Source organism: Phodopus roborovskii, unplaced genomic scaffold (genome assembly GCF_943737965.1).
Source record: "Phodopus roborovskii unplaced genomic scaffold, PHOROB, whole genome shotgun sequence".
Lineage (NCBI taxonomy): Eukaryota > Metazoa > Chordata > Mammalia > Rodentia > Cricetidae > Phodopus > Phodopus roborovskii.
This window is the reverse complement of record NW_026126447.1, coordinates 30617640-30641762: the sequence shown is the minus strand read 5'-3', so window position 1 is coordinate 30641762 and position 24123 is coordinate 30617640. Positions and strand designations below refer to the sequence as shown.

General features: G+C 45.5%; 1 protein-coding gene across 1 annotated transcript in view; it reads right to left on the bottom strand.

Moving 5' to 3' along the window:
• The window catches only part of Patj (PATJ crumbs cell polarity complex component), a 292270-nt gene that overhangs the window by 15080 nt on the left and 253067 nt on the right, over positions 1-24123 (bottom strand). Inside the window, exons 37-41 of the mRNA XM_051188206.1 lie at positions 23174-23260; positions 20770-20878; positions 20210-20247; positions 16002-16124; positions 15190-15294 (exon numbers count right to left, since the gene is read on the bottom strand). Coding sequence (XP_051044163.1) covers positions 15190-15294; positions 16002-16124; positions 20210-20247; positions 20770-20878; positions 23174-23260 — 462 coding nt within the window. The remainder of the gene's footprint in view (positions 1-15189; positions 15295-16001; positions 16125-20209; positions 20248-20769; positions 20879-23173; positions 23261-24123) is intronic.

Genomic DNA, 24123 nt, shown 5'->3' with positions numbered 1-24123 from the left:
ATTCCAGTGTTTAGCATACTGACCTCATTGTCCCTCTGTTGCCCCACCCCCACCTCAGAATAGAACCCAGGGATCTGGAGTGCTGACTGCAAAACTGCTCAGACCCTGAGAGGGGTTTGCCCCCAAGAATGATTGGACGCAGTTTCAAAACAGACCAACAGAGGGCACACGTGCCTCAGTTGTGAAATAGCAGCACTGCCGGTATGAAAGGCAACAGGCCAGAGGAACAGTCAGAATGCATTTGGGAATCATCCCACACCAGGAGAAAACAGTCACAGGCAAGTGCAGAGTGTTCTAGAAATACAGTCGTGGGAAGAAGAATGATGACTAAATGGGGAGATGCTTGGGATGAAAACCTAAGAAGAAAGGCCAGCTCCCTGCCAGACCTTGCAAGCCTCTCTTCTTCCAGTAGCATGCTGCACTGTGGTCGGTAGCTTGGAGCCCCGGAGGACACTGCCTGCTCTTAAGGCACACTGTCTTCACAAACACTATTCCAGCTTCTACCCTATCACCCGGCCTGAGCCTCCCTGACCCGAATTCTCCTGACTTTGCAGCTATTGCTAAGGTCTGCTCTCTGCTGTCTTTCAGCTTAACACCTGACTCAATCACGGGCTCGGTGACTTCAGGCTCAAAAGACAGCACATACTTTCCCTGGCTTTAAACTCCAACAGTGTGCTTACCAACCCAGCTGCTGTGGGCTGGCCAATCACCCACCAGCTTGAGATTTTATTTCATATCTCTCAACTTATCAAAATTAAGACAACTCCACATTTGGATTGGGAATGAAGCTCAGAGTGCACACGTGGGGCCCTAGGCTCCACTCTTAAGAGCATGTGCAAATACCACGCAGCCCCACCCTACTTCCTCTCCAAACTCTTGACGCCCCCAAACCCATCCCTGTTCAATTAACCTTTCCTTTCATTTTTCTCTTCTTAGGAGGTGACACCTCCAGCTCCCCCGTCATGAGCCGTCAACCTGCGACATGAGCTGAGGTGCTATCCACACAGGTGCTGGATCCAAGAGTCTACCGTGGTACCTCCTACTACCACCGAATGAGTAGCCATCCCTCGAATGCTGTCACTTCTTCAATCTGTTCACTTTTTACTCTCGCTTACCCTCCCCAGGCATCTTCCCAGATAAGCGGTGGTACTCCATTGTTTTGAATCTTTCAGCACATTCCTTTTGTGCTTGGGATGTGATTCTAAGCATGAAGGACTCCTCCCCCCTCCTCCCACCAAACACACACACACACCTTTCTAAGCCCATTTCTCCTTTCTCTCTCCTCACAATCTTCTAGAGTCTCCTCCCTGGGGATATCTACACAAATAAGTTTAAATAGCAGTCCTGCTCCTTTTGTAACCCTCTCTAGTCCCCTGTTTAGGTTAATTCTTCCTGCTTTCTTCTGTGTTTTTAAGCTGTTTCTCAGGAATTGTGGCAGTGCATGTTTCCGTGGCTGTAGATTGTTTCCCATCTCATTTCAGGCTCTAGGAACAGCAGGCTGATGCTGCAGTCAGTAACTGCCTCTGGAGAGTGAGCAGGTCTGGAGACTGAGGACAGACTTCTGGTCCATTATAGCAACTAGGCAGGCCCTGCTCCACAGAAACGCAGTAATGACAGAGGGCTTAAAGGAGGCCCAGGTACTAACCCAGCTAATAACATTTTGAGTTTTACTTTTTTTCTTTTTTCTTTCTCTGTGTAACAGCTCTGGTTGTCCTGGAACTCGCTCTTTTGACCAGGCTGGCCTCAAACTCACAGAGATCCACCTGCCTCTGCCTCCCGAGTACTGGGATTAAAAGCGTGCTCCTCCAACACCCAAGAGTTTTGCTTTCTATTTTAATGACATTTTAAAAAATATTTTATGTGCATTGGTGTTTTGCCTGCATGTGTGTCTGTATGAGGGTGTTGGATCCCCTAGAACTGGAGTCACAGACAGTTGTGATCTGCCATGTGGATGCTGGGAACTGAACACTGGTTTTCTGGAAAAGTAGCCAGTGCCATTACAAACTGCTGAGCCTCTCTTCAGCATCGTTTTTTTTCCTTACATTTGTTTATTTTGTGTGTGTGTTGGGGGCGGGGGGAGCCTGCACGTGCTATCATGCATGTGTGGAGGTAAAAGGATATCCTGTGGGAATCAGTTCTCTCCTTCCCCATGTGGATTCCCACGTGTGAACTCGGGTGGTCAGGCTTGGCAGCAAGTGCATTTACCTGCTGAGCCATCTCACCAGCCCTGAGTTATGCTTGTGACTCCATCTTTTTCTTTTCCTGCCTTATGGGTTCTCCTGTGTTTTTTCTACTTAAAGCAACTCGGGCCCTCAGGAACAACATTGACTGTTGGCACCAACAGAGCAAGCTCTGCGTGGCCAATCCTGAGAGAACAGCCCGAGATAACACTCAACCAGAGGACACCCAGACCAAGACAGCCTGGAATCCTACCTCCGGAAGGCTGAGGCTTCTCTTTGTTTCTCTACTGTGTGCCTAGGAATGCTGCAGGCAGCTGAGGCTAGGTTCTCACAAGCACTGCTGTTCCTCGTGTGGCAGTCCTGCTTATTTAATAAATTTCCTTTCCCAGCCTCGCCATGCTCTGGCTCTGTGGGTCCTGTTTTGGGTGGGAGAGGAGGTAAGATGGGGTCTTACCTGGAACTCAGGATCCTGTCACCTCAGCCTCCTGAGGGCTTGAGTACAGGCTAGGTGTGAGCCACTAGGCTGGGGCTTTGTGGGGAAAGTAGCGCAGCCTAGTCTATTGGGGCTCCTGTGGGCCAGCGCTTCCCTTCCTAGCCCTGTTAGAACTTGAAGGCTTATGGAGTAACATGACAAAACACAGGGATCTCTTGAGAATCAGCTTAAAAGGAGGCTTAGACTGGTCCCCTTAGGATGTGTGGATAGGACTGTCATGTCCCTATCGGGTGGAGTCAAAAAGACATGAGAACATTGCCTGTTTGTCCCTCCCTCCCTCCCTTCCTCCCTCCCTTCCTCCCTCCCTTCCTCCCTCCCTTCCTTCCCCTCTTTCTTTCTTTCTTTCTTTCTTTCTTTCTTTCTTTCTTTCTTTCTTTCTTTCTTTCGAAAGCCAAGAGAACATTGCTGTTTGCTTTCTTTCTCTCTCTTGTCACGCCCCCCCCCAAACACACACAGGGTTTCTCTATAGCTTTGGAGGCTGTCCTGGAACTTCCTCTGTAGACCAGGCTGGCCTTGAACTCACAGAGATCTGCCCGCCTCTGCCTCCCAAGTGCTGGGACCGAAGGCGTGCACCACCATCAACCAGCAAATCTAGTAGTCTTTAATCCGATGTTGGGAAGCAATCACCAGTCATGAGGGAAAAAGCTGCAGAATTTACTTTCCAGACATAGCCGTGTCCCCAGTTACAGTCCGGTTACACTCATCATAAAGTTTTACCATCCAGCTAGAAAATTAAAAAAAAACAAAACAAAACAAAACAAAAAAAAAAACCTGTAGTTTCCTCCCCACAACTAGCTCTGAAGTTAAAAGGCTTCTTAGCCACCACTAAATTCTAGGGGTCACCCAGAACTCTCCTGTCAATCTTATAGGAGGGGAACCCTCAGGCCAAGTGGTAAATATGAAGGACAGCATGGTCTCCGGTGGGGAGACCAGGACAGAAAACCTGCTACATGCAGGAAGACGTTGCAGCCCTAAGACATTTGTAGCCAGCACATTTGCCTTGAGAGCTGATTGACAAGCAACTCGATAGGCAGTGGCTAAACCTTCCCTGGGGCCTGGCCTGGAAATGGGGAGGAGCTACTTACTCTCCAAGGGTTAGGTGAGTGGTATACAAGTTCAACACTGAGTGTGACCTAGGTGTCCTGCTCCGCCTTGCCTCTGAACACCAGTGACTGGGGACTGCGGTCTGAGGTAAGCCTGGGGTCCTTTGGGGAAGCAGGGGAAGGCCAACAGGCTGATAGCAAACACACTTTATTTTTCTTTATCAAGTGAATCTTGGACTTATTTTCAGCTTCACTGGGTTTGAGAACAGAGACAGGACTCGGGGACACAGGGGAGAGAACTGGTCCTGCCCTCAGGGAGGCACGCAGTAGGTGTCCCAGGAGGAGCAAGGCGACATGCTGATGTTCAAAGTGGGGAGGGGATGACACTGGACTTAGAGGTCCTTAATGAAACCATGGGTGTCCTGGTCTCTGCAACGTCAGGTGTTTTAGTGTCTGGTTCCCCGGCCTGGACAGGTGAGACCCTGTAACTGGCTAAGCAGAAACAACGGACTCCAACAAAATGGAAATTTCCCTGGGAATCTCATGCTGGGAGAAGGAAAAGGTGCCAGCTAGAGAGAGAGAATTCTAACACCTTACAGGATGAGCAGAAAGTGCAGACATTGACGGTCAGGGGTGGAGGGGTCGCGCTGACCAGGACTGCTTAGATGTTCGTACGTTTGGTCGTCTCTTTACACGTCAGTCTTACTTCAGGACCCCCGAAGGCAGAGGCACATGGATCTCTGTGAGTTCGAGGCCAACCTGGTCTACAAGAGCTAGTTCCAGGACAACTTTCAAAGCCACAGAGAAACCCTGTCTCGAAAAACCAAAAAAAAAAAAAAAAAAAAAAAAAAAAAAAGATGGACTGTGTGTGTGGTCACTGGACCTCTTTGTCACTCTTCCCAGTGGTCACATTGCACAAATAAGTCTCCCTTTCCTGTCTTCCAGGCTTGATAGGCTTTTAATTGGCATACTGAGATGGCTTGGAGCACAGCTGTGAATTCTAGGTTAGGTAACAATCCCACCCTAGGATCTGTGGTCTGGCCTTCCGCCTCATGTGGACGGGCACCCTTTCCCCTCTTTCCCCAGAGGAAAAGGACAGTTGGGAAATAAGGATGATGTCATCCTGCTCAACCACAGCCCTTCAAAACATTAACCTGGCCAAAAAACAGGTGTGCCTTTTAAATGTGCACCTCTTGTTAGGGGTAGTGTGCTGTAGACACACGGGCCGGCGGTGTGGGAGACTAAAAGTGCAGACTTCCTGGTGACAGCTATGAACCTATTACTTTTAGGAGAGCTGCCGTAGTTAAAGTGCTTGCATAATTCTGGATTTTCCCCCAGATGGCTAATGGAAGTCTTTTGTACCCCCGTCCAGGTGTAGTTATTATTAAGAACGTGGTAATTACGGGCCCGGGGCAGCGCAGCCCAGGGGCCTGCAAGAAGAGTCCCAACTTCTCCAAGGAGGAAGAGGCCAAGCAGAGAAGTACAGGGGGACCCGTCCTTCCAAGGAAGAGGAAACCCATCAGGAGAAGGCAAGGAGCACAGCAGCCAATGGAAACGGAGAAGACCCACCTACCGAAGGAAGCTGGGACAGACACCTGCCCACCCGCAGAGACCTGGGGAGCTGCCCACAGGAGGCCAGAGGAGGGGAAGAAGCAGCTACCTAAGGAAGGCAGGAAGGCTAGGGAGGAAGCCCTGCCCCCCAGGCCTAAGGGAGATGCGCCAATCACCGTGTTTCCACCACCCACCACCCTTCCCTGCCAGAGCGTGTTCCCCCCTCCCACGGCCCTCACACCTCACTCGGTGTTTCCCTCGCCTACTGACCTTTGTGGTCAGTCAGTGTTCCCCCCTCCCACTGCCCTCACACCTCACTCCATGTTTCCCCCTCCAAATGCCTTGGTCCTTCACTGTGGCTCCCCATCCAACGGAGTTTCTCTTTCAACCTGCAATTCCTTCAGCTCCTTTATCTGTGGCGGCGTTCACCTCTCAGCCCATCCTCCTTGAGAAAGGGTTATTTTATCAGACACACTGGCTTGTGCTGCAGCTACTGAGACACTAAATGACTTAACGGTAAAGCGAAATTCAACTTCTGCATTATGTTCAACAGTAGGCCACTCTGTGTTCAATTAAAACTTTCTAGTTGAGGCATTTGTGTATGTTTTTGTTGCATGGACCACAAGTTGGATAGCTCTCCTTAAAAAACAGGTTTCGCCCCCATCCCCCACCCCCCCAGTGGTGGTGGTGTAGGCCTTTAATCCCAGGACTAGGGAGGTAGAGGCAGGCCAATCTCTGTACATTAGAGACCAGTCTGGTCTACAGAGTGAGTTCCAGAACAGCCAGGGCTATACAGAGAAACCCATCTCAAAAAAGCAAAAATCCAAACCTAACCTAACCAAACCAAGACACCAAAGAAGGGTTGGGGGATTATGTTTATGTCTTGGAGAACTGAGAAGTCTGAAAAGTTTCCGGGAAAGTGGGCTGTATAAAAGCACAAGAGCCCAGGCACTTTGCTGGGCTTTCCTTCACATCTAGTCCTTCAAGGAAACACTACAAGCCTGAGATTCGTCAGGGCCCAGGTATTTTTGGTATAAGATGTAAAGCTCAGCATCCATACCCAGCCGGAATCCTAAATCCAGAGGTATAGGTGTGCAGAAAGTAGGCACAAGGGCTGACGCCAAGGTGACCTTGAGAAAGTGGGCATCTTAAAGATCTACAAAAGCTTGGTACAATCGGAAGTAGCAGAAAGTGTTTGTCTAGAACTCACTGACAATGACTCTCTTGACGTACTAATTTTCAGGCTTCTTCAAAAATAAAAATCTAAGGGTCTAAAGTGTAATACGTGAAAGGGGCACAATGGCTGCTGGACATAGTGCCCTCTAGTGGGCAGCACCCCCAGTGTCACCTGGAATACTGAGATTTCTTGGAGGGTTTTTTAACATTTATCTTTCTAGTATCAGGGCTCCATGGGTTGTGTTTGCTAGGCAGGTATTCCAAGCTGCACCCCAGGCCAATTTCTATGATATCAGAAGGCATTTTGTCTTTCTCAGACTTCACACCTAAGATATTATAATGAAAGTGAGACCACTGAGCACTGTCCCTGTGCCCCACTTAACCCTCAGCAGCTCTGTAAGGGAAGATGATGAGTGCTGCAGAGGAACCCTGCTAGACTGCCGGAGGCACCGGCTCGCCGCACTGTCAGCCCACAAACACGTTCCACAGCTTTGTGTCTTTTGCTGTATTTTCAGACCATACTTCTGACATCATGTGGCTTCCTCTTCTTCATGAACCCCGATGTCAGTTATCCCTCACCTCCTGCATAGACTCGCCTCTGTAGAGTGTTACCACCATCTGATGGCCAGGGCACACCCTACACCAAGTAAGCTGGAATGTATGGGATGCTCTGAAAAGTGACTTGACTGGCAGGCAAGGTTAAGAATTCCCAAGCCAGCTGACATGGTGGCTCAGCCCTGTATTCCTAGCACTTGGAAAAATTGTTACAGATTCAAGACCAGCCTTGGATATCTGGTGAACTTTAGGTTAGCTTGAACTACAGAGTAAGACCTTGTCTCAGCTCTCTCAAATAAATAAATAAGCAAATAGAGTTCACAAAGTATTCCTCTAACTATACTCACATGTCTTGGTTACTTGGTTGTTATTCTAGAACAAATCTGCCAAATTCCCAGCCCTGGGTGATTCTGCTCTAGACCAGACTAACAACTGCATCCATTCATTTGTACATTCACCCCCTCCTCCCCCTACTGCCCCCATTCATTAGAACACTCACTCTCTCTCCTCCCTTCCACCTGCCTTCCCTCCCAATCCAGGACTTCTCACAGGCCACACCCTCGTACCCAAGTTCATGTTTTTCAACTTGATCAGCATGTCCTATTCAATGTGAGCAACAAGTCCTAGGTATCTGCCTTGGGTGGAGCCCTAGGTATTTTTGGACAGCATCTTGTTATTAACCCTAGGTGGCCTTGAACTTGTGATCTTCCTGCATGTACCTCTGGTGATGAAATTCATCGTCCATTAAAATTTATTCTTGACTTATGTATTGTGTAGGCATCATATATGCTACAGAGTGTGTATGGAAGTGGGGGTCAACCTGTGTGAGTCAGTCCTCTCCTTCCACCTTATGTGTCCTGGAAATCAATCTCAGCTCATCAGGTTTGGCAGCCAGTGTCTTTATCCCTGAGCCATCTTGCAAGCCCAAGATTTATCAGCTTGATGGTGGCTACTGACTTTATGTTCCAACAGATGAACACTAAGTATGTCAGATTATTTTACTTAACATATATATGTTCAGATAGTTATGTACCTAAATGTATGTATATATGTATATGTACAGTGTTAGGAATCAAACCTAAGGCCTTGCCCATGTTAGTCAAGGACTCTCACACTATTACACCCTTCCCTCCCTCTCCCTTCCCCCCTCACTCCTCTCTCCCTCCCTCCCTCCCTCCCTCATTTCTCCCTCCTCTCTCCCTAATTCTCTCTCTCTCTCTCCCTCTCCCCCCCCCCCCAGGTTCCCACCATGTAGCCTTGGCTGGCCTCTAACACACAGAAATCACTTTTCTGCTTCTGCATCCTGACTGCTAGGACTAAAGGTGCACACCACCACATGCTATCTCTAATTCTTTAAGTTCTATTTGTTTCCTCTCTTCCTCCATTCTTTGTCTTCATCCTCTTTTGTTTTAGGTCTTGCCATGTAGTCCCAGTCACCTTCAAACTCAAAATCTTCCTATTTTAACCTCTTGAGTTCTAAGAGCACTCTACCAAGCCAGAGATTTTATGCTTTTTAACACATACTCTGTAGTTATAATAGTTTTCGGTAACTTTAAGGCTACGCATGGTGGCTCATGCCTTTAATCCCAGCACCAGGAGGCAAAGGCTACATAGTGAGATCCTATCTCAAAACAAAACAAAACAAAACAAAAAAACCCAAATAACAAAAACAAAAAACCAAGACGGAAACAAAACCAAAGCACAATCAATTAAACTTTCCCCCTATGTATGCTACTTAATTTTAAAAGCCCAAATTGGGTGGGCCATGGTGGCACAGGCACCTCATCACTCAGGACACAGAGGCAGAAGGATCTCTGTAAGCTCAAGGCCAAGGCAAAATTGGGCTCTGTGGATAATGGTGCTTGCCAGTAAGTCTGACAACCTGAATTTGATCCCTAGGACCTACATGATGGAAGGAGAAAGCTGACTGCTGCAAGCTGTGTACCACACATGCACATTCCAAGATAAATAAATAATGTAATGAAGTCAGAGTCACCCACCAGCACTTACTGAAAGAGTCCGCTCCTCCACGCTCCTCTCTGACAGTACTTTCAACTCTTTAGTGATCTCTCTCAGTATTTGCTTCCATATTCCTAAATAACATGATTTTACTTCTATTTGCTGATTTAATCAAATTAATCAATTGGCATTTTGGAACAAGGTAGATAGACTGGGTAGCCTAGGTGGGCCTTGAACTCACTCGGTTGGCCCAGGCTTTTTTAGCCCTGGTTTGTGATGAGTTTCCTGTCTCAGCCTCCTGAACATGCTACCACTCCTGGCTGACAAGCTTTTAAAATATCCAATCACATCCTTGGGTGGAAGACAAAAGCTTTAACTCATCGGATCTTTCCACTGAAGTACTGTGGCCACCCGTATCCTGTGCCAGGATCTTTGGCTATATTTGTTTAATAATGCAACAGAAAGCTCAGGATGCCCAGAGGAAAGCAGGGACTTAACGGATGAGTGTCTGTAGGAGCAAAGAGGAACCGTGGCAAGCCTGCCATTTCAGCTTCATTTTCCATCGTCTCCTCTGCTACCTTCAACTTTGGGTCAGATTCCTGTTCAACTCTGTACAGTCGACATGTTAATCATTTAAGGCTTTTCCTCTTGCAGCTTCCCCTTTCAAGGCTGAAGGTACCAGATAAGCAAAGCAAAGGTATTTTCAAGATTTGCAGGAGATGTCATAATCAACACATCACCAACTACTAGTTTTTACAACTTCCTGTTCTAGCGTGGCACCTCTGCACCTCTAGTCTTTTTTCCAAACCTGAAGTTGTCCTAACGAACTCCACCCACCTTGCCCTTCTGATTTCTTTCTCTGTGGCATTCTCTCCTGGGATCCCAGGGTCATAAGTCTAATAGACAAACATCCTGTGAAGCACATCAAAACTGCCCCCAGCAGTGGTGACTTCCTTGTCCAGATAAGACTGTATGGCCAGTCCTGAGACAATGATCAACCACACCACCCAACCATGACTGAGCCACGCAACCCCCCTTTACTTTTGCCTTGTACCCTCCATGGGTGATGGGGGGCGGGGGTGGGGGCAACCTGAAGACATTCAGTGTGGCCAGACTGAAAGCAAGTTCCTTTCTAGCATTCACCATCAACTTGTCTCCAATCTCAACATATGAGGCAAGTGGCCACCTATGTTTCTTTTGGACCCCCAGAACCAGATATATTAGGGTTTGAGGGTAGATTGGGCTATATGATAAGAACTTGTCCTAGAGCAACAACGATAACAAAATGAAGACAAAACAGTTCTGAAGGTCATTACTCAAATGTTATGCTATTCGTTTTGTTTGTTTTTCGAGACAGAGTTTCTCTTCACAGTCCTGGAAACTTGCTCTGTAGACCAGGCTGGCCTTGAACTCACAGAGATCCGCCTTCCTCTGCCACCCAAGTGTTGGGATTTGCCTGGCTTTAAATGCTATTTCTTACTGAGCTCACTACTTCCTATACTTTAATGTTTCCTTGATTATGGCGTGAATTTATTTTCTAGAGTATATACATAGAACATATTTTAAAAAATTAGATTAGCTTTACATTTTCTCACTCACTCCGAACTTTCAGGAGAGTTACATACATTTGATTCTCAGTTCTTCTTTTTCCTCCTTTTAATTTTATTATTATTATTTTACTCTGTGTGTGTGTGTGTGTGTGTGTGTCAGAGAGAGAGAGAGAGAGAGAGAGAGAGAGAGAGAGAGAAGGCAACTTTCAAGAGTCTATTCTCTCCTTCCACTACAGGATCTGGGATGGACTCGGGCTGTCAGGCTTGCATGGCGAGTGCTTTACCCACTGAGCCATCTGTCTCTTTCAGAGGTGTTTTTCCTCAATGTGGCCCTCCTCCTGTTCCAGTTGACCAGACTGCTCTCTGTATCACTGCCAGAGATTGTAATGTGTATAGTACTTCAGTGTCTTCTGTCTTATTTTGTTCATCTGTTGGAGTACACCTTAAAGTAATTCTCTCAGAAGACTGATTTCAACAAAGCCAGTGCCATTCAAATGCCTTGCCCTTTTATAGCTAGCAAGTACCTTTCTCTTGAAAAAATGTAAAGCCTAGGTAGGTATTAGTCTTTTATTACTCAATATGAGCACCGAATAATGGATCTTTAAATTATATTTCTTTAAGTTTTCTTCTCGCTCAACTCGATGTTTCTGTTTACAACTTCTACTTGTTGGACGTTATCTCTTGGTCCACCTTTCCCTCCCCCACTCATGGGTGGTATAGTGGATTGAATCTAGGCAAGTACTCTTCAGCTGAGCCACATCTCCAACTCTGTCTATTGTATCTTAACATCTCTTCTGCCACTGGGGCCTCTTATATCAATTCTATAGGATCTGGACAAGACCCCTGAAAGGAGACCTTTGTGTATACCTCTTAATTATTGTTTCTTTGAGAAAGGCTTTCTTCTGATCTCCAAACTTGTTCCTAGGCTCTGTGATCGTCTCTTCCATTTTGATCCCTTTGTCCAGCCAGTGTTTAATAAATGCAATGTGTCAGGCAATGGGGGTGTTAACCCTGAAAAGTTCAGGTGGCTTCAGTCTGCCCTCATTCCCAGCACTGAGCATGTGTAAGTAATATACTTCCTTGGCTATGAGGCTGCTCGGCCTCCCCATACTTAGTGACCCTGCACGTGCAATGCCATCAAGAGCACATTACCCTGAATAGAAGAGGATCAGACACTGAGATCTCCACGGCACTTGTGCATATGTAGCATTTACTCACACTGACACAAAGACACACACACACACACACACACACACACACACACACACACACACACACTTACACCTCAGTAAAAATATAAGACAAATCTTAAGACAAAACAAAACCCTTTTTTTCTGGCAGAGAGTATGGATTAAAAATAGTTTTATAGTCATTCCATTTGTAAAAGAACTGAGTGGGACTAATTCTCAAATTGCAGGAAGCAAATAAAACTAGGGACATTTAGAAATACTTCAGACTAGTCAATCTCAGTTGCTCCCTCACTCTGGAGTTGTCTGTACACAGCTACCAGCCTTCAGAGGCAGAGGCATCTACTCCTTCTTAAACTTAGAGGTGTCAAGCTTCCAGAAGTGCTAGCTGTCTCTTGGTTTTCCACTCTGTTGTGCTGACCCATGGTATAATGTTTCCTGGGCCAACAGTGCTTGCTGATGCCTTTGCGTGAGACACTCACTGTAGGTCTTTTCCATGGGCTGCAGAGACGGCTCAGTAGGGAAAGGGCTTGCCTCTCAGGTGTGAAGACCTGAGTTCATTCTCTGGCATCTACATAAGAAGCAAAGAGTGTGGTGTGTGTCTATAAACCCTGTGTTGGAGAGGTGGAGACAGGCTGGGGCTTGCTGAAGGTGAAATTGGACTGAGAACGACCTGTGGTCTGCCCAAGTGCATACACAAACCGTGCATACACATGTCTCTTTTCCAAATCACCAGGCACAATTTCCTGGCCTTGTCTACTTCCCCTGCCAATGACCTATCTGATAGAAATAAAAATAACTACCTAGTGATGAGTCAGCTGCCATACAATTGTGTTGCACACTGTTTTAATTCAAGTGAACACTGTGTGACTGGAAGGCACTTGAGAGGGATACTTGCTGAGCTTTGTGTATACTACATCCGCCGCCATGCAAGCTCCATATTTAGTGTGGATAACTCAACTGTGAACTCCTCAGAGGGTCCATTGATGTGTTCAGAGCAAATAAAAAAAATGCAAACAGCAAGTAACATGATTTGCAACAGAGAACACCTTGGACTGAAATGTCACTTTTAAGACACAGAAACAAAGAAGAAGAAGGAGAAGGAGGAGGAGGAGAAGAAAAGGAGCTCTTTCACAAACAGGCTCTTAACAGTGAGCATGCCATGGTGGTGCAGTGGCATAACCCTGTAATCCCAGCACTGTGGAGGCTGAGGCACAGGATCCCAGAATAGCCTGGGATACATTGAGAGACCAAAATAAAACAAAAGCAGCTCTCTGTGAGAGTGGGCAGAAGCAATCACTCTTTTTTTTTCTCTCAAGACAGGGTTTCTCTGTGTAGCACCTCTAGCTATCCTGGAACTCACTCTAATGACCAGGCTGGCCTCGAACTCACAGAGATCCACCTGTCTCTGTCTCCCAAGTGCTAGGATTAAAGTCATGTGCCACCACCCACAGGCTCACTGTTCTATAGCTTTTTATCTGAAATCAATTAAAATATATTTGCCACTTCATAAAAATATTTAAATACAATTTTAAAAGATTTTATTTTTCTCATTTCATTTGTATGAGCATTTTGCCTGTGTGTATGTTTGTATACCAAGTGCATGCAATGCCAAAGGAGCCAGAAGAGGGCACAAGATGCCTCTGGAACTGGAGTCACAGAGGCAGTGAGTGACCCTGTGGGTGCAGAGAATCTAACCCAGGTCCTTTGGAAGAGCAGACAATGCTCTCTAACTGCTGAGCCATCTCCCCAGGCCCTTTATAAGAAATATTTTTAAAAAGTATGCTGACAGGAACAACTTAACTAGGATGAAGTGTTACCTTTGTGAATTTGGTTTTTGTGAGACAAAGTTTCAAGCAGTCTAGATTTGCCTCTAACTTTCTATAGGATCAAGACTGACTTTGAACTCCTGATCCTGCCCCCTCAGTGTCCCAAGAAGTGGGATTGTAGATATGGTCACCAAACCAAGCTTCTAAAAATTTTTTTTCTCTTTTCCCCGAGACAGTGTCTCAAGGGGCTCGGGGTTGGCCTTGAATTCACTCTATAGCCAAAGGTAGCCTTGAACTAATTATGCAGCAAAAGATGGCCTTGAATTCTGTGTCTTTTTGGGGAGTGGTGTGGAGGGGTGCTGGGACTCAATCCAGGGCTTTGTGCATGCTACGAAGAGTTCAATCATGAGCTGCATCTTAGATCCAGCTTGCGTCATGTTTCCGTGTAAAGAAGGTGGAGCTGCTGCACGGATTTAGTCAGTGTGTAAGAATACCAGTGGCACCAGACACTAAGAGAAAGCCCCCTTTTCTAGTCCATTGAGGCCCTCTCATGCCCCCTGTGACTAGCAGCTGAGACTGAAGAGGTGACCCTGGAACAAGGGACAAAGATTCCGTAGAACTGGAAGGATGGACAAACAAAAACAAAGCTCCTGTAGCAGGAGTGTGAGCAACTGTGACCAGCAACTTCCACCCTGAGGACAACACACAGCCAAGGAGAAGCCAGGCCAAGGCTGCACACGTCCTGCTTTGGTTGGCATTCAGCAGACACTTAAGGACGCAAATATTATTTGGCCTCTTGTTTGAAACCACAGACTGTTTCATGACTCCCATCACGTGTACTAAGAGCCCTTTACCTTGCTAAATGCTTTAACACTTTGGACCTAGACCACTGAGCTCTCAGAGCTAAGAACCACAAATCACCTCTCTGAATGTCATGGCTCTTCCATTCAACCTTCTTATTCTAAGGCTAGGATTATCTGAGTGCTGGCTGTGTGCATTATTCTTTTTACCTATAAGTCATCTTCTACTACCTCTTTGTAAGTGACGGTGATTATAACCCTTCATTTTAGGGCTACTCATTAATGAAAGTCACACAGCCAGTATGGGCCTCTCCACTCTCTGCATGCTATCAATCTCAGAGACACACGAAGGGCTGAACTGGAGGGAGGGAAATTAACAGCACGTTTTGCTTTTAGTTCCTCCATATTCCCAGTGCCTCTGGACAATACTCACAGGGCCAGAGCTGATCAGTAGTTGTCTGCCTTAATTGATGACTACTATGTAGTAACAGTTGCAGGGTGCTGGCAACCATTCATGGTGTAGGAGAAAGCGCATTGTATTTTTCTCTGCCTTTAAAGGGGCAGGGAACAGTGCATGGGCTGCCCAGTAACAGGCTTTGGATGTAAGAAAGGAAATCATTTCCTAGTCCTTGCAAACTTCAATTTACAAAAGAATGCTGGAAGCTAAAAGCCTTGTTGATTTATCACATGAAGCTGAGAGTAATTTTTCTCCCCTTGTTATACTTTCATATAATCCTGCTCATGCCTGTATGGGTGGCATTAAAGAGTTTCTGAATAAAAATAATAATTTCTCGCTTTCACCCTTCATAATTCACACCGGCGAGCGCCCCGCTGGGTGGTGATGCCTACTGCCAGTGAGGCTTTGCTTGTCTTTTCTCCTGCCACTTATCTGCCTCTCCCAGCTGGTTCTCCATTGATCGCAATACCTGCAGGATAATGCGCCCGAAGGCATTCTTCAGTAGATTAACGGCGTCTGTGTGAGACAGTCCGTCCAGAGGTTGCCCATTAATGCTCACAATCCGATCTCCAACCTGGAAGGACAAAAGTGGGAGAAAATCACTATCATTAGGAAAAAATTAAATTTGAGAAGAATGCCTAAAACTCTTCGTGAGTTGTATTCGCATCTGCCTTGTTGTGGAGAGCTGGCTCTTGTGGAGTGTGGGAGATTTTTATGGCTTTCCCCAAAGGCAGCCTAATCAGAGAAACAAGAAGGGGGTCAGATTTGATTACTAAAAGGCACTGCAGGTCACTTTTGTATTTTGGTAATTGTGGTGTTTTATACACCCACTTGCCAGTAAGAGTGGGATGCACAAATTAGCTGCTCAATGAAGCTCTGATGAGGAAGCCAAGTATTTCCTGCTTAATTTTTAAAACCTCAGTTAAGATTAAGGGACAATAAGAAAAAAAAATCATAAAAATGTTGATACTTTCGGTGGGTGGGAGATTCTAGGATCAAATCTGAGTTAAAAAACAATTTTGGATAAATGAGATGCTAAAGGGGTTTTTCAGAGGTTTGTAAGAAGGTGAGATTCCTTCTTTTACTGTTAAGCACTGATAAAAACAACATTTTTATATGTCAGGGACGTAATGAATTTCAGGTCTGCTGCCTTGCTAATGTATTCTGCCCTCAGCATGGGCGGCTGATGGCTTTTGCAATTCCAAATTTAAACAAGGTCCCCGTGGCTACAACCTCCTCCCCCAACCAACACACGCTGTCTATCACCTCCTTCATATTTACTTTAAGCTTCTGGGTACGTGCAGCCACTCCACTGGCCTGAATCATGGCAATAAATATCGGGATATCTCCTAAAGGACTTCCTTTTCCTCCAGCGATACTGATTCCAAGGGCATCACTGAGCTCCTAAAAAGAGAGGGAGAGAACAGAAGCCTGGCATCTTCAGTAATATGCATAGATAGACTGCCCTCAGATTACACTGAACAAAAACTCTCCATGACATAGGAGGCCAGCATAATGTGGGAGCTGAGTGCTGGGGGGGGGCCGGGGGCGTCATCAAAAAGGCCTATGTCTCTTTGTGCAGTCAGGCAGCTGTTGGAGGCCTCAGAGAAGTCCATCTCTGGGAGCCTTCAATTTATGAAGAAGATGGGAAAGAGACTGCATAGTACACAGGGATAATTTGAGCATAAATAAGATAACATGGTGCTGTCCCAGCCTACAGAAGAGGTTCAATGAAAGCCAATAGCAGCAGTAAATTAAAAAACAAAAGCCTTCAGTACTGCTCAGTGGAGCGGCCAATTTGACGCAGCCTTGGCAAGTGTGTTCTCATATGGTGTTTATGATTAAACTGCCACGCATATCATGTTCTGGGTGTGAACAAACACACTTGGCTTCAAAAGAGCTACATGGCTGCATTAAACAAAGGATCTTAGAGGGTGCCCACTGTTGTGACAACAGTTTGGAGAGGGAAGTAAAATAGTAGCAAAAATCTTTGCAAAGATGGACCCTTGTGCACAGAGCGATTAATATTTTCACAATGGCTAAAAGAAGAAATGACAAGCTGCAGTTCCAGTGGGCTGGCACTCTCACCAAGTCTATCTATGGCTCCTGTTGATTGTAATGGGAAAGTCTTGTCAAAGTGTGTCACAGCGTCTGCAACAGAAAGGAGCTAAACCTGGGTTGGTAAGTGAAAATTTGGAGAAGCCAGAGCAGCAGGGTTACACTGTCCCCGGTCTCACCACGTGGGTGTGAGCTTGTGCTCATGCACTTGTGAGTGTATGTGTGTTTGAGCACGAATATACATACAGGTGAGCCCAGGCAGGTGAACATGTGTATTGGTGCATGCATGTGTATTCCATCTTTGCTCCGAGGGAGACTCCCAGTCAAAACTGGGAGCTGAAAAGGTGGCTGAACCACTAACATTCTGATGTAAACTCCATCCTTCTGGCCGGGAGAACCAGAAACAGGCATATCTGACCGCCGGGTAATAAGAGAGGCTCTTCAGAGTGAAGGAGTTAGAAAGAGACCCCGAATTCTGGGCACAAATGCACGGGATGCTCAGGCTCAGTTCTAATCTACTAAGTGCGGAAGAGACCTCAGCATACCAAAATTGTTGATTGTTAAACTTTGATTTGAATCACTATAAGGGCCGACAAAAATTGCCCTCTCGATCTAACTGGGTTGATGGCCTGCTAAAGCATAAGCACCATTATTCTTCAGGGTTGACACAACTTAACAGACACGAGGTCCAGGGTAAAATCTGAAGCGTGTTAACATGCAGAGAAAAATGTGACCATTTTCTCTTCAAATGTTCTTCAGAACATGGAGGACAGTTGGAAGCAAACACTGTAACTTTGTTTTATAGACACGAAAGGACCCTGGCTGGATCCCAGCATGGGAAAACAAAACAGAGGCAGGGGACATAAGTGCTACTCCATGAGGAAAAGGACCTACATGGTCACACAGTTTCTATAGTTGGAACTTCTCATTGAAAGATATTTGTAGCCGCTGGGTGGCTGTGGTGCAAGCCCAAAGAAGCCAGAAGAGGGTGTTGGATCCTGTCCTTAGTTTCTTTTGGATTGCCATGAAGAGATAGATACTATGACCAAGGTGACATCAAAGGAAGCATTTCATTGGGGGCTTGCTTACAGCCTTAGTGGGTCAGTCCAGGACTATTATGGTAGGAGCATGGCAGCAAGTAGGCAGGACTCTTGAGCAGTGGCTGAAAGCCTATATCTTATCTACAGGCACAAAGCAGACAGAAGCAGAACTGGGCATGGGGTAGGGTTCTGAAACCTTAAAGCCCAACCCAGTGACAACACCTTCTTCAACAGGGACACACCTCCTAATTGGTCCTGAACAGGCTACTAAATGGTAACTAAATATTCACATATCTGAGCTTATGGGAGTCATTCTCAGTTAAACCACCGCAGATGCCCTGTAGCTGGAGTTCTAGACTGTTGTGAACCAATGCTGGGGGACTTGAACCCAGCACCTCTGAAATAGCAGCCAGTGCTCGCAAGAGATGTTTTATTGTGAAGTTCATGAATGTCCATGTGAGAATGGGGTGGGTATGAGCAGGCCTATTATAGAAGCCTGTAAAATGAAAGGATTAAAATTGCTAAAGATATATAAAATATTTTTAAAATCTCAGAATGCTTTGGCCTTAGCGCCATCTGTGTTTTATCTGCAACTGTGCATACTATTGGTGTATTTAACTTCTTTATCACAGAGCATCTCAACTGGCACTCTAGTGGAAAGATACAGGTCAAGTAAGCTTGGCTAAATTGCAGCCAGAAAGGACAGATGCGACTTTCTGACCTTTAGAAGGGACTCAGAATTACATGCTTTATCTATCTTATGTCATTTACTTATTTTGGCCTCTATAGGCCATGCTGGCTTGGAACTGGCTATATAGCCCAGGCTGGTCTTGAACTCATGGCAATTCTCTTGTCTTAGTCTCCAAAATGTAGAGATACAGACCTGAAGCATCAGGCTCAGCATTTAATCCATACAGAGTATTGGTCTGTGATCTGAGTTAGTTTTACAAGCCTATGCTATAGATGGCAAAATTGAGGCGGATTGAATGAAAGTTCAGCGAGTTGATGCTACAGATGATTGTGTTCAGAGTTTAATACTGAAGCCCCAAGTTCTACTTTCTCAGAACATGCCTCCATTTTGAGACAGTATTTATAATGAGACCGCTAGGATGAGCTTTAAATCAGTCCAACAAGGAATCCTCATGGGAGAGGTTATGTAACAGGACAGACTGCAGAATGACGAAACACATCAAGGACAAGTCACATGAGGCCACCACAGGAAGGCAGCCATCTGTAAGCCAAGGAGAACTCAGAAAGTTAACCCTAATATTGAACTTTTAGCCTATAAAACCATGGGAAACTAACATCTGCTGTTGAAGATACCCTGCCTATAATACTTTGTTAGGCAGCTCCACCAAATAAACACAGTCAAAGAGCTATGATTGAATCCAGAGAGCAGAGCTGTGCAGGAACTACTCACTGCACTGGTTACGCTGATTACAAAAGTGCAGTAGTCCTATTACTACTCTTGAACCTCAAGTTTATAGTCTACAGCATCTAAAAATGTATGAACTGAAATAAACCTCATACAATATTCTCAAAAGAGCTATTCAACAAAACATAACAGCCTTTAATAAGAAGCACTCCCACATGCTGAAGATGGAAAGCATGGCCTCGCATATGCTAGCCAAGTGCTCTGCAACCAAGGCGAATTCTGGCTTCAAGCGTGGCTTTGGATCTGATAGCTTCCTTTCTAGGAATTCATCCTGAGGTGATAATTTGTGACACAGACAAAAATGTAAATATAACAATGGCTGTTATAAGATAAATATCAAACATGGGGACTAGAGAGATATTGGATAGTTAAAGCATTTGTTGCTTTTGCAGAGGCTGTGGGTTCGATTTCTAGCATCCTTGTCGTGGCTCACAACCATCTGTTACTCCAGTTCTAAGGGATCCATTGCCCACTTCTGGCTTCTGTGGGTACCAGTCATACACATAGTATACAGATTACATGTGGGCAAAATGTTCATACACATACGATAAAAATACATCTAAAAAGAGAAAAAAAGAAGCATGATGATTGTTTAAGGAGAGGAAGTTGATTAAGAAAATTCCACACCTTGACAGTGGAGTAAATGCTACATCACCAGTAACAATGGTGTTCTATGCTGCCATGAGCACTGACATGGCTCCAAGTTTACATAGCAAGGTAAAGAAGATGAGCTACAAGACAATGAACAACATACTTTCTGTTGCATGAAATTTAAACACACACTTATGAAACGGATATACTAAAATATTCACAATGGCCTTTTATATGTTTCAATTTATTTTTTAAAAGTCTATTTCAGTTGTATACTTACTATACTAATAGAAGAACAAATAATCCGATAAGTTATATTCAGAAAGAAAATGTACAAACTAGAATGAAAATAGTAACTGACTTACTCTGATTATCTCCACAGTCCTTGGTCCCACATCTGTGCCTATGAAAGAAGCAAGGCCAATTAATGCTTTTGTGTCAGAGGTGATACACTTAAGATGTAACACTCCCATAAAGGCCTGAGCATTCTTCTAGGTTTCCAAGAAAGGAGTCTAAAGCAAGCAAGGTAAACCCCTCCTCAGCATCAGGACCCAACTGAGTCTTCAGGGACTCTGTGGACAGATGTCATGATCATTTGTTCTGACCAAAGCCGAGGCCCTGCAGCAGCAATGACCTGCAACATGGTGACTCGAAGCTGGGGAATAACCCATTTGGGTTTCATTGTATATTTTTCTGCCCTACTCAAAGGTAACCCTGACCTAAGAGGGATTTAAAAACCCCTGTCCCCACTCTGTTCTCCAGGACATAGGCACTTCTCACCCCCTCCAGCCACCTGTATGCTCTCATGTTTTCTCTGTGAGAGCTGCACTTTCTGATGCACTCTATAGTTTTTGCTTTTTTGTTGCCCCAACTTTTCCTTCTTAAATAGGCCACACTAAGTAGCTTGGGCTGGCCTTGAACTTACATTTCTGGGGAGGATCAGAAGCTCTTTTTGTGCCAACCAGGTTTTGTAGGCCAGTGATTACAGGGGCGAAGGAAGGCCGGCAGCTGCCGTGTGCACTGTGCCGATCCCCCTGAGAAAGAGACACTGTGGTCACTGGCATGCAGGACTAGCACGGCCCTAGACATACATCTTCAGTCAGATCCTACAGTGTCTGAGGTCAGCAGTCATCTACAGAACATTCTGAATTAGTCGAGAAAGAAAACTAGTCACCGCACTCAGCCCTCACCACCCAGCCCATGACACATTCGCTCCGGTGTGCTCCCCACTGCAGCTGTTCAGTCACAGTAAGAATGAAACTCAAGCTGCTTTTGCTGTGCATGAAATCAGACATTTTCCTAGGTGGCCACAGTGTTACGGTCTTCAGTGACTGGCCCTGTCCTTCGAGGAAGCAAACAGTATGACTTCCTTAATTACCTAGTTATTGAGCCGATGCCTAACTGCACTGAAATTTAAGCTAAGACTAACACACTACAACCATTTGGTAAATTATAATGTGTTTTGTTTATGAGACAGGGTCTTGCTATGTAATGCAGGCTGGCCTTGAACTTAGGTCTTTCTGAGTGCTGAAATTACAAGTGTGTGTCATCATGCCTGGCTTCAGTCCTCTGTCTCTGTCTCTCTCTCTCTCTCTCTCCCCACCCCCCTCTCTTTGGTTGGTGCTAAGGGCCAAACTCGGCAGGTGCTCATTTATTTAACTATGATCATTTATTTAACTATGGAAGAACCCTTAAAACATTATTCCTTAAGGAAGATCTAAAATAAGCAGACGAGTTATAAGAATTATAGATATGCCTAGATTGCATAATTGAAAATCTGCTACATTTTCATGACATACATACATGTACACATGTACAACCCTAGCCCTACAGAGGTGGAGCAAGCCTGTCTTGTATCTGCAGCTCCCACTGTCAACTCAAGTCTCCACTGAGGCCCTGATCATTCACTTGTGAAATAAGCAGCACTGTACTCATCTATGTTTGCTGTTAATTATGAAGCTGGGGGTGAGAGGGGTGGATCCAAACTTAACAGTGTGGATTAGGTTTGATTGCTCTGAAGGTTTTTCTTTTTACGTTTCATTTACATGTGGGTGCTTATGTCTGTGTGAGTATAGGTGTCAGATCCCCTAGAGCTGGAGTGAAAGACAGTTGTGAGCCACCATGTAGGTGCTGGGAATTGAACCTGGGTTCTTTGGAAGAGCAGCCAATAATCTTAACCCCTGAGCAGTCTCACTAGGGCTGCTCTGAAGATCTTTGACATCAAAGCAGCTAGTCTATGTTCCTGTCTGACCAATGACACAGATGTAAAATTCTTTTATTAAACTTATTTGTGTGTGTGCACATGCGTGTGCACAAACACATGCCATAGTATGAGCAAGGAGGTCAGAGGACAACTTTTGGGAGTCAGTTCTCTCCTTCCACAAAAAGAGTTCCAGGAATTAAACTCAGGTCATCAGGTTTGGTGGCAAGTACATTTACCCACGAACTCATTTGTCTTCAATAATATATCTTCCCATTTCCTAACACTAATGAGGCAAAGCAGCAGCTGACAGCTTTGCAGAAGCAGATATGCCAACCACAAATCCAGGACACCTTAGGCTGTGAGGAGGTTATAGCTATAAGGCAACCAGAAAAGGACTAAAAGTCACACTTTAACCTCAAAAAGGGGGTCTGTCCACAACCCCCAAAGAGACGAGGGGGTTACATGCAAGTTTCATGCAGCTGAATCATGAGCCAAGTGGGACTAAGAGAGGTAGACTGAGTGTGTCAGCCACTATAACACACACACACACAAAATTACCGTGAAAATACTTCATTAAAAAGGTGGTACTGACATCAGTCTTGCAAATAAATATATTTGCTAACTCACAAAATGTCACCCACTAATACCTCCCTGCCATAAGAAAGACCCCCATACTTCACTCTCCTAGGAATACACCATTAATTGCCTTCAGCATGTGTGAGTGGCTATTCACAAGTTAACTTTATAGCAACATTTAATTGGATGAACAGAACAATGTTGTGCTAATGAGGGTCAAATTGCCACCAGATGTTACTTCCCTTTTTTTTTTTCTTTTTTAGAATAAACACAGCTGTGCACGTGTGTGCACAGGCAATATAGAACAGTGGGAGAGAAAAATGGTTCTAAGAAAACACTTATAGGCAATAAAGGGAAGAAAAATGTGGGGCTTAATGAATTTCCACCCCACCTTTCACTTTTATTTCAAACACACGGAAACACACTGAAGCTGGTGCTGTGACTATGTGGTACATCAGACATCACTTCTAAACAATTGCTTATGAAATGAGGGACTTTCCCCCAGCAGGTGCCCCAGAGCGAGTGAGTCTTCTGAGAAGACATCACTAACCTGGCTGTTTTGTGAGGTTTTCCTAGAGGAGGCCCACGAACCGGCTCGGAGTCTCCCAATCTCCAGCTGTACGAGGCCCTGGACGCACTGGGGAAGACAAGAAAAGACAGAAGTCAAACACATTAGCATCTATGATCTAAAACAGCAGAGTGGGTCCTTCAGTCTCCTGCAGCTTCCTAGAGGTAACTAGGACAACAGGTAAAAAGGGAACCAGTCGTCCAAAACCCAAACAAAAGAGCAAGTCAACACTTCATCCATGAGCCAGCTGTTCAGATGCATCAAGTGGGTTTGGTACCACCTGCCCTTTTTCTCTTCTATCTCCCTACGAGACAGTCAAATAGTGGGAAAGAGCAGTGTGGGAAGTCCAGCAGGAGAGAGTTCACAAATCCAGGCCTTCCTTTGCAGAGAACTGAGAGCTGACTGCACCAGGAACCCTGATTTTTAAAACAAACCCCATCAGTCGGCACAAGCTTCCACAGTTGCTTTTGAGATCCACTGGTTGCAACTAAAGGGGAAGGAGGTTCATGAGGCAGAGCCCCTCAGCTGCAAAGTCTGAACTGCTCACCAGAGCCCAGGCGGGAGCAACCCACCCAAGCAGAGCTTTGTGACTCTGTCTTCATTTGTGAAATTGAGAAACCAGTTTAGATGAGCCTTAGCATTTCCTCCCAGTGATCAAGGTTGGGTTTGGTTAACGTAGAGGGAAGAGGTGGACTTATGATCTAGGAGAGGACGTTCTGTCCAATGAGCTGGATGACAAGTGTGACAGATGGAACAGTCACTAGCATGAGGAACTGCCTCAAAGGCCCAGGCAGGGCCCTGGGTCTGCTTAGTTAGCACAACAGCTTTCCTTTAGAGTTGTTCTTGGTCTTTAGGTATTATACTTCTAGTAACAACGGAGCAGAAACATACCACCAAGGCCAGGGAGACCGGGCCAGCTCCGTGAGCACTTG